The sequence below is a fragment of the Mesoplodon mirus genome (assembly GCF_964341445.2).
Source record: "Mesoplodon mirus genome assembly, chromosome: 12".
Taxonomy (NCBI): Eukaryota; Metazoa; Chordata; class Mammalia; order Artiodactyla; family Ziphiidae; genus Mesoplodon; species Mesoplodon mirus.
In genome coordinates, this window is record NC_138988.1 from 7,283,344 (window position 1) to 7,311,292 (window position 27,949).

Genomic DNA, 27,949 nt, shown 5'->3' on the forward strand with positions numbered 1-27,949 from the left:
GGATGGACCTAGAGTCTGTCATTCATAGTGAAGTCAGTCAGAAAAACAAATACTGTATGCTAACACATATATATGGAATCTAAAAATATATATATATGGTTCTAATGTACCTAGTGGCAGGACAGGAATAAAGACACAGACGTAGAGAATGTATGTGAGGACATGGGGAGGGGGAAGGGTAAGCTGGGACGAAGTGAGAGAGTGGCATGCACTTATATATACAACCAAATATAAAATAGTTAGTGGGAAGCAGCCGCATAGCACAGGGAGATCAGCTACATGCTTTGTGACCACGTAGAGGGGTGGGATAGGGAAGAGTGGGAGGGAGGCTCAAGAGGGAGGGGGTATGGGGATATATATATACACATATAGCTGATTCACTTTGTTACACAGCAGAAACTAACACAACATTGTAAAGCAATTATACTCCAATAAAGATTTAAAAACAAAAAAGTATGTCCACATGAATGCTGCCTGTATTTTGAATATAACCTGTTGGAATACAAAGATTTATCAATAATCTGTCCTCTGAAAAAATTACAAAATGACTATCAAGGCAACATTAAAATAATCTGATAATCAAAAACATTATTATGATGACAATTGTTAACCCATGAAATGCAGGCTTTAACAGATTATCAAATAGTTTGCAAGAAAAGATTTCTCTTTTGAGGAACAAGAGAGCTCTTAGATTTTTTTTTTTTGAGAGCTCTTAGATTTAAGCTAACTAAATTTATTCAAGATTTCCAATGAAAAGGAATTAAGATTAACAGTGCAAGAGAAGAAAAGAGGAAAAATGAAAGACAGGGTGGGAGGGAGACTTTTCATTGTATATATATTTCTATAATTTGAGATGTTTAAAACATCTCACTGATTGTCTAATCAATAAATTAAGAGAGGGCTTCCCTGGTGGTGCAGTGGTTCAGAGTCTGCCTGCCGATGCAGGGGACATGGGTTCGTGCCCCGGTTCCGGAATATCCCACATGCCGCGGAGTGGCTGGGCCCGTGAGCCATGGCCGTTGAGCCTGCGCGTCCGGAGCCTGTGCTCCGCAGCGGGAGAGGCCACAACAGTGAGAGGCCCACATACCGCAAAAAATAAATTAATAAATAAATAAATTAATTAAGAGAGAAAGGAGGAGGAAAAGGGAAAGATCTAGTTAATAAGCAAATACGAAGCTAAATGGGAGATGATGCAGATGTGAATATGGCAGAGATATACAAGGTACTCAGAGCACACAGGATGAAGCTTTACAAAACAGGAATCAGAGGCCGCCAGATAAATGAGGTTTCAAGATGTATTGGGTTTATCAGCTCAGTCCAAAGACACAGATACTGCCCTATAAGATTCATGTCAGCAACAGGGCTGTGGTAACCTGTTGCAAACCCAAACTCTCCCATTAACCCTGCTCTGCCCTGTGCTCCAGCCACTTACACTTGGGCATACACCACAAACCACATCCATTAAATGTTCACAGAAAAAGTGGCACAGTCTCACCTGTAATATGTCAATCCCCAGAAGCAATTTAATGAGGCTCTTACAGTAAGATGTGCCCATGCTGTAAAAAAAAAAGGGGGTGGGGGAGATTGGTTTTCTATTTTGTTTTTCTTGTTTTAATGTTTTTATTATCTTCTCCCTGTAAAATTGGTTAACTATGTAATTTTTAGGGAGAAACTATCCTGTTAGATAAGAAATACAGAACATGAGAAGATAGCTTTTAAGTCACAGACAAGTAGAGTTGAAACTGTATCAACACAGGTGAGACACATTCTAGAAAACATTCTGGCTCTTAGTCTTGTTATCATAAACTTAATAATTTAAAGGTTAGGTTAAAACTTTGAGGAAAAGAGAGCTATAAATCAAAAGTAAAATTCCAAAAAAATCACATTCTGCCCCAACTCCACCTCCCAATCCAGTTAAGTGTAACAGACTAAATTTCAGCAACAGTCCAGTGCTTTGTCTCCACACCTGGCTTCCTCATCCTGCAGATGTTCACAAGACAAAAGGCAGTTCCTGAAACTGTCTTGGTCCTCAATGTAAGACTCCAGGCCAGTAATGAATTCTTCTACTATCTTAGTGACATTAAAAAAAAAAAAAAAAGAGTAAGATTTTTAGTTTAACATTTGCTGTCGATTAGCTAAAATCATTCAAGCCTATTCAACTTTATGTTAGTGTCTTTAAACTCCCAATTCCAGAGTACTGGGCAAAAACAAAAATACTAACGAGAAAATACATACTTTGGGATAAGAAGGATGTTTCCTCAGAGTCTGAAAGAGCTTCTTTTGGAAAATGATTTGATCCACAGCTATGAGGAAAGAAGACTAGTTGGTCCCCAGTGTCTTTAACACTTCCTACCAGAGTTTTACTTTCCTAAGACCTAGGTTCCTGTCTGATGAAACCAATAAAGATATTTCTAACCTAATTTCAGAGCCAACTCTTATAAACCCATTGCAAAAGTGAATTAGCTTTTATAAAGGATAGCTACTAAGTATTCTTTAAAAAAAAAAAAAAAAAGCCAAAACCTTAGCTGGATGGAATAATCTATGCCCCCAAAGTAGGGCCTTACGTGGCTTTATAAATTTTCTTCTGAAATTATTCTGACACAGATCTAATTGCTCTCTAGGTATTAATTTATTTTTTCACAAGAAAACATAAAGTAATACTAGTACATAACATTCTTTCTTTAAAAAAAAAAAAGGATTAGACATCCTTTACTTAACATTCATTAATCAGTACCAAAGAGAATAACAACATTCTCTAAAAAGCCATTTCAGTTTCATCCTTATCTCAAGACAGATGGTGTTCCCATTTCTAATCTTCATTGCCTCTCTAGAAAATCCATGATTCAGTTCTGAGCCCTTTCACTATACCCAGACAAAAGATTTTGTTTAAAATATTACCTAGTTGATTCTGACTCTCTCCTGTTTTAAGAGTAATTCCTGATGTCTTAAGGAGCTTTACAAAGACACTGTCATTTTCTTCAACTTCATTATGACCATGAGATTTCTTTGTCTTTTTGGAAAGTGGCTGTTTCCTGGCTTCTGAAAGTAGACAAAATTTTCAAGAATGTGACAAATACTAAAGCAAAGGTTAAAATGTAAACCCTAGAACAATAACCCTAAGAGGAAAGTTGATGGGTTCCTGAAGAACTATACTGGAACTGATGCTGCTGTGCAATTTTCTCTCTAACAAGGGTCAGCAATAATGGCTTGCAAACAAACAAATAGAACAATCAACAAAGTGAATTATTTTCACCTACTGAGTTTTCATTTGAAGAATTCAAAATGTGCCACCTCCAACAGGAATGACCAGAGAAATGTTTTCCAGCCAAATTCTAAAGCAGTCAGGGTGTCTCATGTGGTCTACAAACCATTGTGTTGGAATCACTGGGAAGCTTACTAAAAGCATATTCTTAGGTCATGTCCCAGAGAATCAAAATTTCAGGGATGGAGCATGGGAATCTGAATTATTAATACGCTCTCCAGGTAATAATCCTGATGCACACCACAGTTTGAGAACCAACGATCAGGATACAGAGGTAGAAAGAATGCAGCAGGTTCTCCTATATCATATCTTTGAGTACAAAGCCCAGACTGATTTCATCCCAAGGCTTTCAATCCATAAGAACTAATAAAAAATAAGCAAACAAAAACAAAAAGGTACCTGAAGTTAAGATTATCTACTCTTCTCCCTTAATGAAGCAACGTTAGAATTGCCTTAATAGAGTGGATGAGTGTGATGAATGAAAGACTCATTGGAACTCTTAGGGCTTCTGTCAACTGCATTCTCATATGGACAGATTCTGTACTCTTCCTTTGCCTCTGGTGTGCTTGCTTTGAGATGATGCTTTTCCTTTATACATCACCATCATAGCATTTATCTAGATCATTTTTAAGGCAGGAAAGGGGACCATAAGATTTTTAAAGGTAAGGGACTTCCGTGGCGGTCCAGTGGTTAAGAATCTGCCTCCCCATGCAGGGGACGCAGGTTCAATCCCTGGTCAGAGAACTAAGATCCCACATGCCAAAGGGCAACTAAGTCCACGCACTGCAACTACTAAGCCCACATGCCACAACTAGAGAGAAGCCCTCACACAGCAGAGGAGGATCCCACATGCTGCAATGAAGATCCTGCGTACCAAAACTAAGACCCAATGCAGCCAAAAATAAAAAAATAAATAATAAATATTTTTTAAAAAGTGGTGGGAAGTGGGGGAGCTTGTTTAAAATACAACCCAATCCAGAGATCCTTTAAAAACAATAAAAATAAAAAATAAAGGGTATAGACTATGTCATATCTTTGTGCTCCAGCACCTAAAGGATGCACAATAGTTAAGCTCTTATGTATGTAGATTCCTCCTACGTATGTGGACACTGAAACTCACAGACTATAGTGGGCATACCCAAAGTCATACATGCAATTAATCAGAGGCAGAAATTTCATTCCAAATCTCCTGATACTAGATTCTGTGTGCCCCATCCATTAAGCCTTGGTGACTCCAGCACTTGAAAGTAGGAACTTTATAACCCTTTTAGTGCCTCACACATTTGCTACAGGAAATAAAGCAACAAATGACTAGACACTTACTAGAGGCATCTTCTGTCAGGCTCTCTTTATCCTCAGATGTGGGGAGTCTTCTTTTGGAAACCATTTTGACCAAAGCCTTTTTCAGTTAAATTATTTTGCAGAGCAAATCAGAGAACAGAAATTACCTGTTAGAAGCTAAATTCTGAGAAGTTAAAGCTATTAGCTCAAAGAAAACTATCCAAAACCAAAGACTTTGTAAAATCCTATCTATATCCAGGTGCTGGGAAAATTTCAACTCCTCTATCTGGTCAAAACTCCCTTGTTTTCAAGACTTGTTTACCTAGTTGCCTCTTTAGCCAGACCGTTTCCCTCTTGCTGAAAGATAAAACCCACAGTTGTCTGACATTTAAGATTCTTCATCATCTAGCCACAATCTACTGCTCCTTTAACTCATTGACCCAATACTATATGCTAGGGACTGTGCTAGGTGCTGGGGTTACAACTGTGAATCAAATACAATCCCTGTCCTCAGGGAGTCTACTATATAGTACCACGTAGTCCTGATGTAGTTATAAAAGAAAAGTGCAGGGCTTCCCTGGTGGCGCAGTGGTTGGGAGTCCGCCTGCCGATGCAGGGGACGTGGGTTCATGCCCCGCATGCCGCGGAGCGGCTGGCCCCGTGGGCCACGGCCGCTGAGCCTGCGCGTCCGGAGCCTGTGCTCCGCAACGGGAGAGGCCACAACAGTGAGAGGCCCGCGTACCGAAAAAAGAAAAAAAGAAAAAAAAAAAAAAGTGCAAGGTGCTATGAGGAAATCTAGTCTAGTTGGCGGTGATGAAGAAAAGCAGGGACGATTTCCCAGGGATAATCTCTTTGAGAAAGTGATTTTTAAGCAGAGACCTGAGGGTTGAAATAAGAGTTAGCCAGTAGAAGAGGTATGAGAAGAGTGGTCCAGGCAGAGGAAAACTCAACACTGAAACAGGGAGAATGTCGAGTGAGAAATGAGCCTGCAGAGGTAGGGGAGGGCCTGAACCACAGGGAGTTCTAGTTTGTAAACTAGAACCTTCCTGGTTTCAGTGCTTTTGCATAAGATGTTGTTTTCACCTGAAATGCTCTTATCCGCCTGGAAATTACTCTTGCTCCTTAAAGACTCAGTCAAATATCATCTTCCTCCAATCCCCAAGGGAGATTACTCCTCCAGCTTCCCTGCTCCAGAGTATATGTAGGAGCCCTTACAATGCACTAGACTGTGGGGCTCCTTGAGAGCAGGAACCCAGTGTCCTTTATTTCAGGTATGCCTAGTGCCCAGCTCGGTACCTGGCATAAAAAAATTTCCGAGAATATTCGCTAAATGAGAATAATGGCTGGCAGGCAAGTAAATAGTAACAGCTAATAAAAACTATTTTAAGTGCTTTACATTTGATACTTCATTTATTCCTCACAAAACTTTCTGAGGTAGTACCATTATTCTCACATTCAGTGGCAGAGCTGGGATTCCAATTTAGCAATCCGGCTCCAGGATCCTCTTAACTACCAACTACACTTACTCTTGATTATAATAGTGCCTTGCAATAATATTTACCATTTACTATGTACCAAGCGTCATGCTAAGCGTTTTCTTTATCCTTGCCTCGTTTACTACTTATAACCATTACTGGCCATTCTGTCGATGGAAAAACTAAGGCAAGTCAGGGTCTCCTGATTTCAGGGCACACGCCCGTAACACGTGCTAACCGGTCCCGCTTCCAGAGAAGCCTGAAAGCCGGGGAGACCGGACGGGCTGCCCGGACCACGTCCTCCGGGTAGGGAGCAGGGGTCAATTCCCTCCTCACTTCGTCATTTTAACGACGCAAGGAGGTACCTGAGAGGATCATCCCACGACAAGACAGTTGAGGAAGCTGAGGTTCGGGGCGCAGAGGCCCAGAAGGAAAGGCCGGGCTCTGCCGGGGCCTAGAGACCGGGCCGCAGAGACGCGGGGCCTCTAGAGGAGACGACCGCTGCCCCACTCACCCGCCGAGAAGCCGTTGCTGCCCCTCCTTTTCGACTTTCCCGCGCTGCACAACGCCTCACGGACGCCACCTAAGCGCGCCTCGCCGTGCGCGCGCCTCGCCGTGACGTCAAACTTCCGCGCCGGAAGCCAGCGGCCGCGCGGCCCGGCGTGGGGCAGGGCGCAAGGGCAGAGGCTGAGGTGGGGTTCCGGGCTCGCCTGGCTGAGGGGCGTGAGACGGCCCGGAGGCGAACTCGACGAGCAGACCTGCGCCCCGGTGAAGATCGACCCGGCTACAACTGGCCGGGAGCCGGCTCTCTGTGAAGATGGCAGGGCCGGAGCTGCTGCTCGACTCCAACATCCGCCTCTGGGTGGTCCTGCCTATCGTTATCATCACCTTCTTCGTGGGCATGATTCGCCACTACGTGTCCATCCTCCTGCAGAGCGACAAGAAGCTCACCCAGGAACAAGTCTCCGACAGGTCAGCTCCCTCCCCTCTCCGGCGATCTCACTCTCTCGTGACCTTGGGCAAGAAAGTGCAGGGGTTATGTCAGTTTCCCCGGGTTCACATCGCGCCCCCGCTAGCTGACTGTCCTTGGCTGAGTTACCCCTCTGTTTCACTTTCTTCATCTGCAAAAGGACGATGATACCAGGACATGCCTCATAGAGCAGGCGTGGGGATTAAATTTTATATGACGTCTGTAAAACATTTCTCTAGATACAGTATAAGTTTCCATGAGCCTGAATGATCACAAAATGGGACATTTGGTTTCATAAATTAAGTTTTACTGCCCCAAAAGTTACTAAAATTTTTCTAAAATGTGTTAAACCAAAACTGAAAAATACACAAATAAAAAAATATTAGACCATATTTGGGAATAGAATGTATGTAAAAAGTGGTTCTCAAGATTGAAGAATACACTGACTCTTCGGAAAGGAAAAAAAACAAAAACTAGAGTTTTATTTTAAGAAAATGTTTTTCAGTTGCAAATTACCACTGCAAAACAGAAACTTTACCTTTATAACCAGTACAAGGACTTATTTTTAGATATTAATGGAAATGAAAATGCAAAATTAAAAATTTCTTGTCGAATTTGCAGACCTTAGAGAAACTGAGTGTTTAGAATGTATAGGATAATTTAAGTTTGCCTTGCTTCAGGGTTTAAATGCCTCAAGGTCACCATTCTCAACCCCACTTCTGCAAAATTGCTCAGCAGTATAGAGACCTAGCCGAATTTCTGTTCAGCCTGTGGAAGTCCTGAATTATCTGTAGTGAACAAGGGTTTCTTGATGACCAGCCATGTGCCCTGCACTGTGCTTTATGCTCTGGGGTCCAAAATATGACAAGGTCAAGATCCGACTCTCGGAGTTTCAGTCCAAGTGATAAAACATGCACAAGGGGGCTTCCCTGGTGGCGCAGTGGTTGAGAGTCCGCCTGCCGATGCAGGGGACGTGGGTTCGTGCCCCGGTCTGGGAGGATCCCACAGGCCGTGGAGCGGCTGGGCCCGTGAGCCATGGCCGCTGAGCCTGCGCGTCCAGAGCCTGTGCTCCGCAACGGGAGAGGCCACAACAGTGAGAGGCCCGCGTACAGCAAAAAAAAAAAAAAAAAAAAAAAAAAAAACATGCACAAGGAAAATAGGAGATACCATTAACTTAGTGCTTAGGATATGCCAGTACAGTGGTAATCACTTTAAATGACATAATATATGGGAAGAATTCAGCTTAAAGTCCTTCAGTATTTCCTTTTTGCTCTTTAAAAAAAAAATGTGGTAAAACACACATAACAGGGCTTCCCTGGTGGCGCAGTGGTTGGGGGTCTGCCTGCCGATGCAGGGGACATGGGTTCGTGCCCCGGTCCGGGAGGATCCCATGTGCCACGGGGCGGCTGGGCCCGTGAGCCATGGCCGCTGGGCCTGCGTGTCCGGAGCCTGTGCTCCGCAAAGGGAGAGGCCACAGCAGTGAGAGGCCCGCGTACCAGGAAAAAAAAAAATAACATAAAATTTTCCATTTCCACTGTTTTTAAGTATACAATTCAGTGACATTAAGTACATTCACATTGTTGTGCAACTGACACCACCGTCCACTTCCAGAATATTTTCCTCATCCCTAACAGAAACTCTGAGCCTATTAAATAATGACTCATTTCCTTCTCCCTCAGCCCCTGGGACCCACCATTCTACTTTCCATCTCTAGGTACTTCATATAAGTGGAATCATACAGTATTTGTCTCTTTGTGTCTGGCTCATTTCATTTAGTATAATGTGTTCATGGTTCATCCATGTTGTTGCAAATGAGGGGTTTCCTTCTTTTTCGTGGCTGAATAATATTCCAGTATGTGTGTGTGTCTACATATGTATCATGTTGTCTTTATCCTTTCAAGGTTGTTTCTATATCTGGGCTATTGTGATTCATACCGCAATGAACATGGGGATGCAAATATATATATATATTTTTTAATGTGATTCTATTCTATTTTTAATTTTTTGTGGAACCTCCGAACTATTTTCCATAAAGGTTGTACCAGTTTACATTCCCACCAGCAGGGGTTTCCTTTCCTCCCGCTTTTGCTTTTAAGATAAAGACTAAAATACAGTGGAACGCTTAAAAAGAAAGGAATCATGTCACATGGTACAACATAGATAAACCTTAAGGACATTAAGCTAAGTAAAAGAAACCAGACCCAAAAAGACAGTATCTGTATGATTCCACTTATGTGAAGTATCTAAAGTAGTCAAATTCACAGAAAATATTGATAGAATGGTGGTTACCAGAAGCTGGGAGAGGGGGAATGGGGGAGTTACTGTGCAATGGGAAGAGTTTCAGGTTTGCAGGATGAAAAAGTTCTGGAGATCTATTTCACAACTATGTGAATACACTTAACACTACTGAACTGTGCGCTTAAATGCGGTTAAGATGGTAAATTTTGTTACATGTTTTTCACCACAGTCTTTTAAAAAAGCATTGGGACTCACATGGCCTTGCATAGTCTGGCTCTTGCCAACCTCTCAAGCCTTGTCTCACCACATTTCTGTAGTCCTCTTTCTTCCAGCCATATGGCCTTTTCTCAGATCCTCAGAGACATACTGCTTACAGTGCTGGAAGCTTATAGTGCTCCCTCACAGCTGTTCCCTCCAGCACGTGGCCAAGGTAATCTTTACTCATCCTTAAGATTTCAGCGTCCTCTTACTGCCTCAGCGAAGCTTTCTCCAAGACCTCGACTTACTAGACTCAGTCACATCCCCCATTCATCTGTCCTTCCTAGGACATAACAGATGAATTTCACGTTTATTCCTGTGGTTATTTGATTAATGTTTTTCTCCCCCACTAAACTTTAATTTTCTGGAGATACTTGCTTTTTGATCGCTGTTGTTCATGTCACCTAACATGGCACTCAGGAGCTCAAGAAGTATTTCTTCAGTGAGAATAAATCTGTTATTATACACAATATGAATGGAGGCGTAGGGAATTTAAATGACTCACCCAAGATCACATAATAACAAGTGGCAGAGCAAAGACTTCAACCCATGTGCCCAACATCAGAGCTTAAATTCTTACCCATTATTGGAGACCCAGTGCTGCTTAAACTGTCAGTGGTAAAGGACCAATTTTTTTGGTTTTTCCATTTCCAATTTATCTCAGACTGGTGCTTTTGTAAAATTTTTTGATCACATATTTGGATGTTGTGACAATGTCAATTTACTATAAAGGTTTCTAAACCCTCACTCTCAGTGACTTTTCTTACCTCGTCACAGACCGGTGTTGGTACATAGGCGACATTGTGAATAACTTTATTTATTTTTTTAAAAAGATGTCTTTATTTATTTTTTAAATTTATTTTTGGCTGCATTAGGTCTTCGTTGCTGCACGTGGACTTTCTCTAGTTGTGGCGAGTGGGGGCTACTCTTCATTGCAGCGCGTGGGCTTCTCATTGCGATGGCTTCTCCTTGCGAAGCATGGGCTCTAGGTGCACGGGCTTCAGTAGTTGTGACGCGTGGGCTCAGTAGTTGTGGCTCATGGCCTCTAGAGCACAGGCTCAGTAGTTGCGTCGCACGGGCTTAGTTGCTCCACGGCATGTGGGATCTTCCCGGACCAGGGCTTGAACCCGTATCCCCTTCATTGGCAGGTGGATTCTTAACCACTGCGCCACCAGGGAAGTCCGTGAATAGCTTTAGACTAGCTCCCAGGGAATGAAACATATCACCTGTCGCCTCTGTAGGCTTGTGTATAGAGCAGTCAGCTGTACAGTATAATGAGGTCAAGAGGAGGACCAGAGAGAATTCCATGAGGCCACTGGGCCTCAAGAAGAGTTCCATGGAATATTACTCAGCCATAAAAAGGAATGAAATGTTGCCATTTGCAGCAACGTGGATAGACCTAGAGAATATTATGCTTAGTGAGATAAACCAGACGAAGAGAAACACTATGTCACTTATATGTGAAATCTAAAATATAATACAAATGAATCTATATAGAAAACAGAAACAGACTCACAGACATAGAAAACAAACTTATGGTTACCGAAGGGCACCAGGAGGCGGGGAAGAACAAATTATGAGTATGGGATTAACAGATACAAACTACTGTACCTAAAATAGATAAGCAACAAGGATTTACTGTATAACACAGGGAATTATATCTAATATCTTGTAATAACCTATAATGGAAAATAATTTGCAAAAAAAAACGGAATCACTATGCTGTATACCTGAAACTAATGCAATATTGTAAATCAACTATACTTCAATTAAAAAAAGAGTTCTAGGGCTTCCCTGGTGGCACAGTGGTTGAAAGTCCGCCTGCCGATGTAGGGGACACGGGTTTGTGCCCCGGTCCGGGAAGATCCCACATGCCGTGGAGCGGCTGGGCCCGTGAGCCACGGCCGCTGAGCCTGCGCGTCCCGAGCCTGTGCTCTGCGATGGGAGAGGCCACAGCAGTGGGAGGCCCGCGTACCACAAAAAAAAAAAAAAAAAGAAAGAGTTCTATGGAGAAGGTGGGATTTGAAAAGGGTGTTGGGGCATGATGAGGTAGAATTGGTGAGGGAGGGGGCACTAGAGCAATCCCAGCACATGGAAAAGCTAGAATATGCATAAGGCGACAACGGGACCCTAAGCGTACCGGCTGACTGCTTAGAGAGGTGGTCTACATTGAGGAGTAGACGGAAAACCAAGAACAGTTTTCTTGTGTTCATTTCTGTATACAGTTTTTTTCACTTTTCAAGAAGGATTTCCATTAACTTAAGGAGTTTTTTATTCCCCTCATTAAAACAACCTTTGAAAATCTAGAAAAAATGAGCATTTTTATCTCTTCTGTGTGATGTTTGTATCTTAGCACTGCCTACTTGTGGCATTACAGTTTGTTATCTGTAATGATCAATTATGTTAAAGTATCAGATAATTTCATTTATTAATTCAATAAGTATTTATTGAAAGCTTACTAACAGCCTGAATCCTGAGTACAATTTCTATTTGTTGTCTGTCAGGTAACAACCCTGTCAAGTCTTATACTCACTTCTCTATCGGGTTTAAAAACTTCCTTCGTTTATCCTCACCCTTCCTCCCTCCTCCTGGCCCCAGGTCTTCTGAGTAGCATCCAACTGCTACTCTTTTCACTCAGAGAAAGTTCCTTCTTAGCTCATTATAAAGTAAGAAAAAGCTGAGCGTAATGTCCCAAATGTGCCTTCCTCAGAAATCTTTGTTCAGGAACAGTCACTTCTGAAAAATCCTCTTTTGGAAAGCTCATTGTTGGGTTAAATATGTTCTACTGGTTTTTAGGACACTGTATTTTGAAAAGTTTCCGCACAGAGCTATTGCCAAATGGGCCCTGTCTTGTGTTTAAATAGGTGTTCTACTTTATTCTCTCATTTTCTTCTAGTGTTTCGCTTTTAAAAATCTCATTGTCTTGGTTGTATTTTTCAGTCAAGTCCTAATTCGAAGCAGAGTCCTCAGGGAAAATGGAAAATACATTCCCAAACAGGTACTCATAAATGAGTAAAAGCTCCATGATTCACTGTTGAGGGCAGTAGATATCTGAATGTTTTATAAGGGGATTCTTCGGGGAAAGCTGAAGGTGGGCAAGTCAGTAATTAAGCTGTGTCCTGGTGGTGTTTGCTGTCATTGTGACGTTGCCCTTCTTGGGAAATTGTTTTTAAATGTGACTCAGCTAAAGTGTCAGGTCGGCTGCCAAGTAGGCTGCCAGCTCTGAGTGTAACAGCATATTCCAAGGGCCTTCTGACTAAACCTTGGGGGAATAATTTGACAATGTGTGTGTCACAGTTTTAAGACTTAAAAAGTTCTTTTTTCTACTAGTCTTTCCTGACACGAAAATATTACTTCAACAACCCAGAGGATGGATTTTTCAAAAAAACTAAAAGGAAGGTTGTTCCTCCTTCTCCTATGACTGGTATGTTTATTCCCTTCTCTCATCTTTAAGGAAGACTTTTAACATTATTGGGGGGATGGGCAGGGAGGATGTCGTTTTATTTGAAATTTAAATTTTACAAGACAGTAATCTAAGGGACCTTAGGGATCATCGGACACAGGGATCTACAGAAGTGGCGTTCTCTTTTTCCAATAAATCTTCAGGGAACCCCACTGTATAAAGTGGATAAAAAAAGAGCTCTCAGCTGAGGGGGTGGGGACTAGAGCCATTGTCCCTGGGTCTCTCCCCTTTGCTGTTCCTCAGGACCCGGGGCTCTGAGGAGCACAGCTGGAAAGCATTCCAGTCCCGGGTCCCATCCAGTGCCTGGATCCTACTGCTGACACATGACCTCCAGATTCTGCCTGACTGCTTCCCTAGACCATCCATTTCTTTGTCAGACATGATTGCTTGGTCCGTCCTACAGTTTTTCCTCTAACAGATTTCTTACTTTCTCTGGTCCCAGTCATGTGAAAAATACAGCATCTTTAAAGTAAAACAAAATAACTTATTATTCAGTGTTGCCTATCCACTCATTTCAGTACCTATTTCTTTAGGTGAGATACCCAGTTATTTTAAACCTAGACAGAAGATACTGCGATTGATTTTAATAAGTCTTTTAGAAAACCTACAAGAAAAAAAAGACCAATAAGTATATGAAAAGATACTTGACATCACTAAAATCAGTGGAATGCAAACTAAAACAAAATGTCATTTTTAGCCCATTAAACTGGCAAAGATTGAAAAGCTTGACCAAAACTGCTACTGTCAAGGTCATGGGAAGTTAGGCCCTCTCACTGTTGTTGAAAGTCAGTTTTAAATGGTCAAATCCCTTGGCCTAGAAATTCTTCTAAGAGTTTCTCTTACAGAAACACTTAAATAAACATGCAGATTTATGTACAAGGAAGTTGTTGGTAACACTGTTTATTGGCCAAAAAACCAAACAAAAAAACAATCTATAGGCCTACCCAGAAGTGATGAGTGACCACACAGTGGACTCCCATGCAGACATTAAAAATAATGAGAGATATTATACCAATGTGGAAACACCATTCACAATATGTTAACTTTTTAAAATTAAGAAGCAGAATAGGGACTTCCTTGGTAGCACAGTGGTTAAGAATCCGCCTGCCAATGCAGGGGACATGGGTTCGAGCCCCGGTCTGGGAAGATCCCACATGCCATGGAGCAACTAAGCCTGTGCGCCACAACTACTGAGCCTGCACTCTAGAGCCCGCGAGCCACTACTACTGAGCCCATGTGCCACAACTACTGAAGCCCGCGCACCTAGAACCCATGCTCCGCAACTAGAGAAGCCACTGCAATGAGAAGCCCATGCACCACAACAAAGAGTAGCCCCCGCTTGCCGCAACTAGAGAAAGCCCACATGCAGCAACGAAGACCCAACACAGTCAAAAAACAAAACAAACAAAAAAAGTAGAATAGTAAGCATAGTATCCCTTTATATGTGTATATATATATAGAGAGAGAGAGAGAGAGAAACTATTGTGTGTATATTCATGTATAATTGCATATGTATGTTTTTATAGATATATAAAGATGGAAGGAGATAAAACAAACAGTTAAAAATGTTCAGAGAGTAGGCTCAGAGGAACTGTCTGCATCCTGTGTTTCTATGTTGTTTGAATTTTTTACAATGAGCTTGTATTACTTTAATTATCAAATAAATTAAAAACTTACAGAAAATAGGAGTAAGTCCCTGCAAACAGTGGTAACAGGTATTGGTTTCTTGTGTTTTTGTCTTAGATCCCACTATGCTCACAGACATGATGAAGGGCAATGTCACAAATGTCCTCCCTATGATTCTTATTGGTGGATGGATCAACATGACGTTTTCAGGCTTTGTCACAAGTAAGTTACAGACCCAGAAGACTTCAGGTTTACTTCATCTGTGATCCTTTCCCATGACCCTGTTCAGAAATCCAAGGGCTGCTGAGACACTGCTATCACGGGTCCTATGTTCTCTAGTGGAAACTGAGGAGTCTTTGAACAAAAAAATTTAATATGCTCTGATTTTATGGCTCTTAGCCCAGATTGATCATAAATTCATGATGTGGTTGCTTTTTTACTAATAGGGACTCAAACAAGTGGCTTGCTAGTTTATATCCGAAACTAGTTTGGTATTCTAGTGAGTAGGGAAAGGGAAGCCTATTTCTGTCTTGACTTCATTTTCTAGGTGTTGGGGTGAGTTGTTGGTCAATTTGTTTGTAAGCTGCTTTGATTTAAATGAACTAGGTTTCTTAGTAATGTAGTTCTTTGTGTGTATGTATTCCACTTTGGGCTTAACAGATCAGTGCAAGTTTCTTTTCCAGATTTTGGGACACAGCTCAGTTTGAGGCCCTGCTTCTTAAGCACTAGAGAAGCTGGTGTTATTCAAGGAACTAGAGCAGAGTGACATTTGACTGTTGATTCTTCAGAAGGTGACACACATCTCCTTGTGGAAATCGTTTTCTAAACACCGTATGGTACAGATTTCCCACCTCCTCAGGGAAATAATATATGCATCACACTTAAACTGTTCTACAAATGAAGCTGGGAGTGATTCTGAATTTTTTCTTTCTTCTCTGCAGCCAAGGTCCCGTTTCCACTGACCCTCCGTTTTAAGCCTATGCTACAGCAAGGAATTGAACTACTCACATTAGACGCCTCCTGGTAAGGACTTTCTTCTATTTAATAAAAACACCAACCAAAATCTAAAACAGGGATCTCTTAAAGAACAGGATTTCCAGTTTGCCTGCTTCACTGGAATAGGTTTTTGGAGTTTTTCTCATTGAAACTCCACTCAATGCCACAGGTGGATTATGGCAACTTTTACATGAGTCTTGCGAAAGGAGAGAATGTATCAGCCTCTTAAATTAATTAATTTTACTTTTGGCTGCGTTGAGTCTTCGTTGCTGCACATGGGCTTTCTCTAGTTGTGGCGAGCGGGGGGCTACTCTTTGTTGCAGTGCGCGGCCTTCTCATTGCGATGGCTTCTCTTATTGTGGAGCATGGGCTCTCGGTGCGCGGGCGTCCGTAGTTGTGGCACACGGGCTCAGTAGCTGTGGCTTGCAGGCTCTAGAGCACAGGCTCAGTAGTTGTGCTGCATGGGCTCCGTTGCTCCGCGGCATGTGGGATCTTCCTGGACAGGGGCTCAAACCCCCGTCCCCTGCATTGGCAGGCAGATTCTTAACCACTGTGCCACCAGGGACACCCTGTATCAGCCTCTTTTTCCCTAGCATCTTGGGGCTTAGGAGTCCAAGAGCAGATGTGTCTACCCCAAGAAATTTAAAAGATAAAGCCAGGAACTCTGGCCAAGGCAGACTTTTTAGCAATACATACCCTGGAGCTTATGGAAGTGGATGTTGGTATTCTTTTTTCCAAAATACATTACTGGTAATAACAACATTAATCCTTTACATTGGTACCAGTCACTGTTCTAAGGATTTTCCATATGTTATTTTATGGTATATGGAAACCCTATGAAGTAATTGGAGACATTGAGATTTGACCACAAACCTGTCCAAATCCAACACTCGTGTCTTACCATTCTGTTTTTTATAGCCAGAGTAATAAAACCCCAAATCTGAAGAGCTCTTAGAATACTGCTACAGCCTCTGGAATGCAGTAGTGCCTCTTCATGTGGTCTCTCCGGATTATTTTGTCTATGGCTTCCCAAAGACTAGCATCTAAAGGAAGCCAAACAGTAGGAGGAGGAGGAGAATGGGCAACGGGGGTAACCAGTGCTGATCTTGATTCACTCCCCAGTCGGAGCAGAGCAGTCTGGTGGTTTGGGAGGGACAGGATCGACCGGGTGCTGGGAGAGTCTTGGCTATGTGCCCTTCCCCCAGAGGAGAAAAGCTATACTTAATATGAGTAGCATGACCCTATTAGACCTTGACCTTCCTGTCTCATGTGAGCTAAGCAAAAACTTCATGGGCTGGAGAAAAGCTTTTTTATCTTTTCTCAGCATCTGACATACTTGTGTGGACAAAGGAGCCTAGAACCGGATATAAACTAGCTTACCAAGCTGCAACATTATGTACAGATAGGTGTGACCCAAGTATTGGAATGAAGTGTGGGTTCTTTCCAACTCTGTATCATTTCTTATAGTCTTTAGTTGTTGGTTTTTTTGTGTGTGTGTGTGTGGTACGCGGGCTTCTCACTGTTGTGGCCTCTCCCGTTGCGGAGCACAGGCTCCGGACGCGCAGGCTCAGCGGCCATGGCTCACGGGCCCAGGTGCTTCGCGGCATGTGGGATCTTCCCGGACCGGGGTACGAACCCGTGTCCCCTGCATCGGCAGGCGGACTCTCAACCACTGCGCCACCAGGGAAGCCCTTTAGTTTTTATTATATGCGAGCATATTAACTTTATTGGGGTAAGGTGGGAAACCTAAACTTAGGAGAGCTTTGATGATAATAGTTCAAAACTTGGAATGGCTTCCCTAGTTGCTACAGTCTTCAGTATGAAGCCCACCAATGCTTGTGTTTCCTTCTAGAGAATGGAATTCAGGACAGGAGGCCTCTTTCTATTTATATTTTATGTACTTCAGTATTGTTTGCATTTATTATATATAACAAATGTGTGTTGTTTTTATGATTACAAATAATAAATGGTTTGAAAACCCATTATGTATGAAGAAAAATTAAACAAAGCTTGCATTCCCTGATAAAATGAAGCACACCAGTTGTGAGTTCAGTTCCTGATACTGAATGCCAAAGAATTTATCACATAGCCAGAAGGAGCAGTTTGCCTCCATATATTACCTTATTTTATCCTCATGGCAACTCTGTGAAGTGAGTGGAGGAATTGAGATTTGACCCCAAAGTCTGCCCAAATCCAGTGCTCAGCTGTTCGCCTGCAGAGAGCTATAACTATTTGTAACATGGCCTTCACGACTTGTGTTTCTTCTTTGGTTGTGCTTTGGATGACTACAGCCTGCCCCAGGGGATTCCTTTACATACTCTGAACAACTCTGGGTGGTAGAAAAGTGTGTGAACTAGGTTAATTCTGAAATAACTTACCTACATTGTTTCACTTTTGCTTCCTAGGGTGAGTTCTGCATCCTGGTATTTCCTCAATGTCTTTGGGCTTCGGAGCATTTACTCTCTGATTTTGGGCCAAGATAATGGTAAGAAGCAAATACTTCAATAGATGAGTCATTCATGCCAGGGCCAGAATGATCATGTAGGCTATGCTGTTTGTGAACACAGCCAAATACAGTGCTTCATTCCTTAAACGTATTCATAAGTTTCTGAGGTATTCTGAGTCTTAAAAACCCCAGGGTCAGACTGAAGATCTGAATTCTCCTTGGTAATCATGGGGATAGTATTTAGTTGCCCAGAGTCTGATGCCCTCCTGTGAGGGATCCAGCACAAGCAATACAAGCTTGTAAACCTGAAGCTGAAAGAAGGCCGGGTTTGATCAGTTTACTCGTTGACTAGAGTTCCTGCTGGTATCAATCCTGGCTCTCTTACTTAATAGCTAGGACCTTGGGCAAGTTACTTAACCACTCCAGTCCTCTGTTTGCCTATCTGTAAAACAGGGACCTTAATAATTGACTTCTGGGTTTGTTGTTAGGAGTAGGTGAGGTAGATACATAAAGGTCCTTAGTGAAGTACCTGGCATGTGGGAGTTGCTCAGTAACTGATGGCTGTTGTTAGTGTTATTTAAATTTGAAATAATGTTTAGCACTTCCTTTAGTTATCTTCCTTCTCCTGCTATTATCATGTCCATTTTTCAGAAGACGTAAAGTGCTTTCACATAGTGCGTGACAGGGCCAGTGAACTGTCATATGGTTCTCTAACCCACTACCAAGCATCTGTAAGTGCTGTGTAAGGACCATCCTTCTCCGAGGGTCCTGGGTGCTTTCTGCGCCCTGGCACTTACGCGGATGTGTCTTACGCTGCAGCTGCTGACCAATCACGGATGATGCAGGAACAGATGACTGGAGCAGCCATGGCCATGCCTGCAGACACCAACAAAGCTTTTAAGGTACACTCACTTCTCCTCCGAGCTTCACTGAAGCTCGGAAAGGTGTTACTAGAGTTACTTTTAAAGATGAATTTCCTGAAGTGAGTGTAGTATGTATGGTTCCATCCTTTAAATTTAGCAAAAATGTATTTCTGTTTACATGTCTCTTATTCCAGAGACAGAATCATCTGTTAAGTAACTTAGAGATTCTTGGTACTTTTACTGGTTTTTAAATGCTCACCCAGTTTAATCCACACTGTAAATGAAGTTATAAAAACAGCCCAATCAGAGGTACCAGGTAAACATTTGGAATATTTTGAACTTTTTTGGACTGTGATATAAATTTCATTCAATAAAATCTAAATTGGGAATTCCCTGGCGGTCCAGTGATTAGGACTCCACACTCTGACTGCTGAGGGCCTGGGCTCAGTCCCTGGCCAAGGAACTAACATCCCACAAGCCACATGGCACAACCAAAAAAAAAAAAAAGTCTAAATTACTTACAGCCTTTCATGAAGTGATTCTGGAATTTGTAAAATCCAATATAATTTTTGTACAGTAAACTCTCACTAATTTTTCATGATAAAAACTAGAAATAGAGGGGAATTTGCTCATCTTGATGCAAGACATCTATGAAAGACCCACAACTAACATCCATACTCATACTGAAAGCTTTTCCCCTAGGGTTAGGAACAAGACAAGGATGTCCACTCTCACCACTTCTACTCAACATTGTACTAGATGTTCTAGCCTGGACAGTTAGGCAAGAAAAAGAAATAAAAGGCATCTAGGGCTTCCCTGGTGGCGCAGTGGTTGAGAGTCCGTCTGCCGATGCAGGGGACACGGGTTCATGCCCCAGTCCGGGAAGATCCCACATGCCGCGGAGCTGCTGTGCCCGTGAGCCATGGCTGCTAAGCCTGCACATCCGGAGCCTGTGCTCCGCAACGGGAGAGGCCACAGCAGTGAGAAGCCCACGTACCACAAAAAAAAAAAAAAAAAAAAAAAAAAAAGGCATCTAGATTAGAAAGGAAGAAGTAAAACTATCTCTGTTTGCAAATAACATGGTCTCGTATATAGAATATCGTAAGGAATGCACAAAAAAACTATTACACGTAATAAGTTCAGCAAGGTTTTAGGATACAAGATCAATATTCAGAAAGCAGTCGTTGTTCTACACGCTGGTAATAAAGAACCTGAAAATTTGAAATTAAGAAAACAATTCCAAACCATAATGGAAAAGAATGTAAAAAAATAATGTCTATATGTGTATAACTGATTCACTTTTCTGTATAGCAGAGATTGGTACAATATTGTAAATCAACTATACTTCAATTAAAAAAAATTTAAAAAACCCAATTCCACTTACAATAGTATCAAAAAGAATAAAATAAGAAATTTAAAACATGCAAGACTTGTACACTGATAATTGTAAAATACCGCTGAAAGAAACTAAAGAAGACCTAAATAAATGGAAATATATCCATGTACATATTATCTTGACTTAATATTACCAAGATGGTGATAGCCCTAGATCTGTTGATCCACAGATTCAACATAATCCCTATCAAAATTCCACCAACCTTTCTTGTAGAAATTGGCAGGCTGATCCAGAAGTTCATATGGAAATGAAAGGGCCCCAGAACAGGCAAAACAATGTTGAATAATAACAAAGTTGGAAGACTCACACTTCCTGATCTGAAAACCTACTTCTGAGCTACAGGAATCAAGACTGTGTGGGATTGGCATATGGAAAGACATCCAGATCAACAGAATAGAACTGAGAGTTCAGAAGTAAATCCATACATGTAGATCAAATGATTTTTGACCAAGGTGCCAAGATGATTCAGTGGGGGAGAAAAGATTCTTATTGCTTACTGGGTACAAAGTTTCTGTTTCAGGGGATGAAAAATTTGGAAATAGACAGTGGTGATGGTTGCACGGCATTGTGAACCTAATAAATGCCACTAAATTGTATACTTAACAGTGCCTAAAAGTGGCAAATTTTGTATTGTATATATATTTTACCACAATAAAAAAATTTTTTTAATAAAAGTTTTTAAATGGGTCAAAGACTTAAAGAACTAAAATTATAAAGCTCTTAAAAGAAAACATAGGTGTAAATGTTTGTGACCTTGGATTAGGCAATGATTTCTTAGATATGATATCAAAAGTATTAGCAGCAAAAGGAAAAATAGATAAGTGGAACTTTGTCAAAATGAAGACTGTGCTTCTAAAGACACTATTAAGAAAGTGAAAAGACAACCCAGAGAATCAGAGAAAATGTCTGCAAATCATATAACTGATAAGGGTCCAGTATTCAGAATAAAGAACTCTTAGAACTCAACAATGAAAAGATGATCGAGTAAAAATGGGCAAAAGACATGAATAAACATTTCTCCAAAGAAGATACACAAATACCCAATAAGCTAAGCTCATGAAAAGATGCCCAACATCATTAGTCATCGGGGAAATGCAAATCAAAACCACAATGAGATACAAAAATGGATAATGAGTGTTGACAAAGATGCAAAGGAACTGGAACCCTCATACCTGCTGGTGATTGTGCAGCCACTTCGGAGCACAGTTTTTAGCCTTTCCTCAAAGAGTTAAACACAGTTACCATATATGACCCAGCAGTTCTACTCTTAGCTAAGTGCCCAGGAGAATTGAAAACACATATTCACACAAAAACTTAGTACAAGAATGTTCAGGGACTTCCCGGGTGGTGCAGTGGTTAAGAATCCGCCTGCCAATGCAGGGGACAAGGGTTTGATCCCTGGTCCGAGAAGATCCCACATGCTGCGGAGCAACCAAGCCCATGAGCCACAACTACTGAGCCTGTGCTCTAGAGCCCTCAAGCCACAACTACTGAAGCCCGCATGCCTAGAGCCCGCGCTCCGCAGCAAGAGAAGCCACTGCAATGAGAAGCCCACACACCGCAAGGAAGAGTAGCCCCCGCTCACGGCAACTACAGAAAGCCCGCGCAGCAACGAAGCCCCAACAAAGCCAAAAAAAAAAAAAAAGATACAGAAAGTAAAGTAGTCGTTGCCAGGGGTTGGGGGAGGGGATAGTGGGGAGTGTTTGCTGTTTGATATGGAGTTGTTTTTGCAGTGACGAAAGTGTTCTGGAATTAGGTAGTGGTGATGGTTGCACATCTTTGTGAATATACTAAAACCCACTAAATTGCACACATTAAAGGGGTGAATTTTACGGCCTAAATTATATATTTAAAAACCCACACCCATGAGCTAACACTTGTATTGCACATTAAGTTTCATACAACATTTTTTAAAAACCTACTAAAGGCGAAAGTAGTCAGCATTAATAGAATACTTGAGAAATGTAATTAGTTGCCAGCTCCAATGACTTTGATCAAATTCTTTCTTTCTTAGCCTAGTCTCCTAGTCTGTAACTTGGGGGCAGGGGGTGGGTAAGGGGAGAGCAGCACCTACCTCATAGGATTGAGTGAGCTTCACATGTACTTAGCTGAGCCCAGCTCCTGGCCCAAGCAAGTCAGCGCTGCTCTTATAACAGCCCTTCTCTCCCTGCCCCCACGTTCTCTTCCTCTGCAGACAGAGTGGGAAGCTTTGGAGCTGACGGATCACCAGTGGGCACTAGATGATGTCGAAGAGGAGCTCATGGCCAAAGACCTCCACTTCGAAGGCATGTTCAAAAAGGAATTACAGACCTCTATTTTTTGAAGACGAATCGGGGGTCAGCTGTGTCAGGAACTCGGAGTAGCGCTTAACCTTGTAACTTTTGTTTGAGCTGGAGCCTCTCGGAATAAAAAGGGGGATGCGTGAGCTGGCGGGTGTGCAGCAAGAATTGTTCTTGTCTGAGCTGGGTTCCCCTTTATGTTTGAAACCAGAAGAAACTTGAGGAGTGTGTGCTGCGTGACTTGCCCAGAAACAACTAGTTTTGAAATATTTAAAATTTTCCTAAGTAAGAGAGGGGGGAAACTCAAGCTAGTAATAATATATAAAACTTAGCAAAAATTCAGGAATTTCAGAAAAAGTGTTGTCAATTAAACCTAATTATTATGTACAGTCACTCTGACTTCTAAACCATAGTAAACTCCTGTTTTCTTGGGATCCAAACACCCCGCGTTTTACCTTTAATTTTTTGTTAGTATTTTTATAACTTTCCTTACGCAAATAATACATTTTCATTACCAAAAATTTAGGACCAATGGATGAGCAAAATGAAACTCTCTGTGTTGTTCATTTTGCGCCTGCAGAATGACATGAAGAGCCAATATGTTAAAACCTTATTCAAACAAACTCTTTTCAGAGTGAATACCCAGGGCCAGGACAGACTTGGGAAACCTTCTCTCTGTCTTAATACTGTCCAGTGAAAATCGGTGACCCTGAGACACTGCCAGATTCTCTCAAGTGCCTTTGGGATCCTCAAAGACTTCAACGGTTAAGTAATGCAGGGTCTTGATCTGGAGTTCAGAATATATCAAATCCGTTGACAGATCATTGGTGCTGTACTGTACATGGCTACTCCATTGAACGAAAGACCCCATATCCAAGTTATTCTGGATGAGAGAGAGCTTACATATGGTTGTAAGAAGGGAGAGAAGAAAAAAAAAATTCTTTAATTAAAAAAAAAAAAGAGAGAGGGTGGTTGCTGGCAGACACATAGGTAAGGGTTGCCCAGGAATAATTCTGCCTGGATTAACTGTCCCAGGGAAGTGGCAGAGGGCCATTTCTGTACCAAGAGGTGAATGTAATTTACATGCTGAACGCTATAATCAAAAACAAACAACTCAACTCTACAAATTCATCCATCCTGTTTTCTTTGCCTGTAAAAGTGTTGCCTCTGTGGGTCACTAACAGCCTTCTGCCAGCAGTTATGAGTGTCTATCATGGAACAGTGCTGGAGAGTCTAAGATGGAAAAAGATGTAACTCTTGCCCTCAGGAACTCAGAAGAGAGACACATAAGAAATTGGTTCTTAATCGTTCACTGGGTCACAGGACCTCTTTGAGAATCTGATGGAAGTTCTGACCCTCCCCTCCTGAGTGACAAACATGGGCACAGACACACAGACCTCTCTGGTAACCCCAGGAGCATTAATAGACCTTCCAAAGTCTATTCATAGTGACCCACTGACCCAAGGTAAGAAATGCTAATATTTAAAAGAGCTGCTAAAATAAAATATTAAAGGAGCAAGGGTTCCCAGGAGAGCTAACCTTTGACCTGGGCCTTGAAAGAGTTCTGCAGTGTCGAAGGGCCTCCCAAGCAGAGGGAACAGAACCAGCAAAGGCCTTCAGATTAAAATGTCTACAATTCACTGCTCCCTGACAAAGTGGGGAGTTGTATGGTATATACCAAAGGTCCAGGTAGGGCAGGAATGGAAACAATAACTGGTGACTGAGTGATGTCACCCTCTTTCCTACAAGGCATCCTCAGAGCATTTCAGTCTGCCTCTTGATCCACACACAGTTTGTCCTTTTCCCTGTAGCAAAGTTAGGTGGGTAAAATGTGTGAGACTTTTCTGACCCATCACAGTGGTAAATGCACATTTCCTTGGCACCAGCAAGTCAAAGGAAAAAGCCAAGTTTGTTTTAGCAGGCTCTTCCCAGAACCAGCTCACACGTTCAGGGAATAGTCCTCATCATGTGTGCTTCTTGGAGTTTAATTCGGGTCAGACTGCTAGATGAACGTTCTACCTTTTCCACCAACCTGGACTTAGCACCTGAAACCATTCAGGACAACCTGAAATGTCCACTTACTGATGGCGGTATGGAAGGCACCTTGCATGGAAGGCTAAACATTGACAGTTGCACAACACAGCTCAGAAAAATAATGATGACTTAGATTTGAGGACAGTAGGTAAACCTGCACTTAGAAGCAAAAGTCAGTGTGGTTCCTCTGTTTGGTCCGTAAGGAGTGCAGTGGGCATGGGTGTATGTGTGAGACACGGGGGATTACTAACTGTGTGAGGAATACTGCAGTTGCAAGTGATAGAAACAGAACTCAATCTGGCTTAAGCAATTTTTTTCTAAAGGAATGTAAGTTGGTTCAGTAACTAAAATGTTCAATGGTCAGTGTCTTCACTGTAGCCAGGGCCTCACTGATATCATCAAGACATGGTTGCTTTCTCAGGTCTGCCTTTTTCTACTATCAGGTAGTTTGTCTTCTCATGGAGACACCAGCTTAGTAACCCCAGTGAAAAGCACCCCTTAAAATTCCAATAAAAGTCAGGCTACTTGATTTGGGTCATGTACACATTCCAGGAAATGCTTAGCCCTACCTAAACTATAAGGAATGAAAATGGGATAAGGATGATACCCTAAAGGAAAATAGGGGTGTTGCTGCCAGAAGAAGGTGGCATGGGTACCAGGAAAGAAAAAACAATCATGTTTTACCCTTTAATTACCTGGAATGTTTCCCAAAGGAGGTACTGCCCTATACTAGTAGGCCATGAAGTCTGCAAATATTTACTGGATTTCTGCAACATGCCCCATGCCATGCTAGATATTTTCACATCTTCCTGTTCGCTAAACAAGACATTCATTGACCATCTGCCCAAAACCATGCACACGAGCAAGCCACACTCCAGACCTTAAGAGCTCAGAAAACTGTCACATGTCGTGACAGGGATAATCTGAGGGAGGCTGTGGGAATGTCCTGCAAGTCATCCAACCTGGGAGGCCAGGGAAGGCTTCCCAGCAAAGTATCATCTCAAGATGTGAAGGATTACAAGGAATTAGATACAGAGCCAGGGGAAGATATAAGGGAAGATTATCCCAGGCAGACGGAACAGTGTATGCAAGGTCCCAAGAGCTGAGGTGGTGGTGTTTTCACGAAACCGAAACAAGACTTGGGTGACCCTGAAGTGTAGAGACTAAAAAGATGTAATGAGCGCCAGGTTACTTTAAATGAATAGTAAGGCATTTGAATTATATCTCAATAAAGCTGCATTTAAAAAAAAAAGACGTGATGAAGCAAAGGCAAGACCAGATGGCAGCCTGTAAGTCACCACTCAGACACGAACTTGATCTTGATGTGGCTTCAGGAGCCTTTGGGAGGGACTGATGGGAAAGGATTTGCTACTGGGCAGGGAAAGGAATGGATGGGGTAGAAGTGGAGAGTGAGACGGTAGTGAGGTCATAGTGGGGTGGAGTTGAGCCCATTTAGATGATTAGCTCCTCCTTTCTTGCTCTGATTCAGTGTGTGGCTTTGCATAAGACACTTCCCCTCTCTGGGCCTCCATCTCCCCATCTGCCAAAAGGAGATCTGGAGCCACTTTGGAAAATAGTCTGGCAGTTCCTCAAAAGCTTAAACAAAGTTTCCATATGATCCACTCCTAGATAGATATCCCAAGAGAAATGAGAACATATGTCCACACAAAAACTTGTACACCATCGCTCACAGCAGCATTATTCACAATAGCCAAAAAGTGGAAACAACCCAGATGTCCATCAACTGATGAATAGGTATATAAAATACGGTATATCCATACAATGGAATATTATTCAGTAATAGAATGAAGTTCTGATACAACCTATGATGCGATGAAGTGTGGAACTAAATGAAGAAGACAATCACAAAAGATCACATATACGATCCTATTTTTTATGAAATGTCCAGAATGGGCAAATCCATAGGGTCAAAAGATAGATTAGTGGTTGCCAGGGCTTGCAAGGAGGAAAATGGGGAGTGATTGCTAATGGGTACAGGTTTCTTTTGGGGGTAATGAAAATGTTCTGGTGGGAATGTAAATTGGTATAACCACTATGGAGAACGGTACGGAGGTTCCTTAAAAAACTAAAAATAGAGTCACCATATGATCCTGCAATCACACTCCTGGGTATATACCCGGAAAAAACTATAATTCACAAAAAATACATGTACCCCAATGTTCACTGCAGCACTATTTACAATAGCCAAGACATGGAAGCAACCTAAATGTCCATCGACAGATGAATGGATAAAAAAGATGTGTTATATATATACAATGGAATATTACTCAGCCATGAAAAAAGAATGAAATAATGCCATTTGCAGCAACATGGATGGACCTAGAGATTATCATACAGTACTAAGTAAAGTAAGCCAGATAAAAGAAAGACAAATATATGCTATCACTTATATGTGGAATCTAAAAAAAAAAAAAAAAGGTACAGGGACTTCCCTGGCGGTCCAGTGGTTAAGATTCCATGCTCCCAATGGAGGGCACATGGGTTCTATCCCTGGTCAGGAAACTAAGATCCCGCATGCTGCATGGCATGGCCATAAATAAATAAAATGAATAAATAAATTTTTTAAAAGGTACAAATGAACTTATTCACAAAATAGAAATAGACCTACAGACATAGAAAATAAACTTATGGTTACCAAAGGGGAAAGGGGTGGGGGATAAATTAGGAGTTTGGGATTAACATATACACACTACTATATACAAAACAGGTAACTGACAAGGAACTACTGTATAGAACAGGGAACTATACTCAATATTTTATAATAACCTGTTAGGGAAAAGAATCTGAAAAAGAATATATGTGTATATATATGTGTGTGTGTATATATATACATATATATATATCTGGATCACTGTGCTGTACACCTGAAACTAACAACATTGTAAGTCAATTATACTTCAATAATAAAAAATATAATAAAGAAGAAAATGTTCTAAAATTGTGGTGATAGGGACTTCCCTGGTGGCGCAATGGTTAAGAATCTGCCTGCCAATGCAGGGGACACGGCTTGAAGCCCTGGTCTGGGAAGATCCCACATGCCGTGGAGCAACTAAGCCCGTGCACCACAACTACTGAGCCTGCGCTCTAGAGCCTGTGATCCACAACTGCTGAGCCTGCGTGCCACAACTAATGAAGCCCACGCACCTAGAGCCTGTGCTCTGCAGCAAAGAGAAGCCACTGCAATGAGAGGCCCTCGCCCCACAACAAAGAGTAGCCCCCGCTCGCCACAACTAGAGAAAACCCACGCACAGCAACGCAGATCCAACACAGCCAAAAATAAATAAATAAATAAATATTTAAATGAAATAAATAAAAAATAAAATTGTAATGACAGCTGCACA

At 41.9% G+C, this 27,949-nt stretch overlaps 2 protein-coding genes across 5 annotated transcripts in view; one reads left to right on the forward strand and one right to left on the reverse strand.

Moving 5' to 3' along the window:
* FANCD2 (FA complementation group D2) overlaps window positions 1-6,619 on the reverse strand; it is a 58,651-nt gene extending 52,032 nt beyond the window's left edge. The window contains exons 1-6 of one of the 2 annotated variants that reach the window (XM_082639678.1): window positions 6,533-6,619; window positions 4,586-4,678; window positions 2,899-3,039; window positions 2,236-2,303; window positions 1,967-2,070; window positions 1,496-1,556 (exon numbers count right to left, since the gene is read on the reverse strand). In XM_082639678.1, the coding sequence (XP_082495804.1) occupies window positions 1,496-1,556; window positions 1,967-2,070; window positions 2,236-2,303; window positions 2,899-3,039; window positions 4,586-4,649 (438 nt within the window). In that variant the 5' untranslated portion in view covers window positions 4,650-4,678; window positions 6,533-6,619. Of the gene's footprint in view, window positions 1-1,495; window positions 1,557-1,966; window positions 2,071-2,235; window positions 2,304-2,898; window positions 3,040-4,585; window positions 4,679-6,532 lie in introns of those variants that run through there. The other variant, XM_082639679.1, reaches the window with a different exon arrangement.
* Window positions 6,620-6,675: 56 nt separating this feature from the next.
* Window positions 6,676-27,898, forward strand: EMC3 (ER membrane protein complex subunit 3). 3 transcript variants are annotated; one of them, XM_082639684.1, is made up of 8 exons: window positions 6,676-6,990; window positions 12,425-12,482; window positions 12,815-12,908; window positions 14,691-14,795; window positions 15,515-15,596; window positions 17,975-18,054; window positions 18,835-18,917; window positions 27,606-27,898. In XM_082639684.1, exons 1-8 carry the CDS (start codon window positions 6,836-6,838, stop codon window positions 27,681-27,683), a joined length of 735 nt encoding a protein of 244 aa, XP_082495810.1. In that variant the 5' UTR covers window positions 6,676-6,835; the 3' UTR covers window positions 27,684-27,898. The 3 variants fall into 3 exon arrangements, with proteins under 3 accessions (XP_082495810.1, XP_082495811.1, XP_082495809.1); XM_082639685.1 differs by lacking the exon at window positions 27,606-27,898 and adding an exon at window positions 20,488-20,894 and having other exon boundaries at window positions 6,677-6,990; XM_082639683.1 differs by lacking the exon at window positions 27,606-27,898 and adding an exon at window positions 22,469-22,699 and having other exon boundaries at window positions 6,679-6,990.
* The last annotated feature ends 51 nt before the right edge of the window (window positions 27,899-27,949 follow it).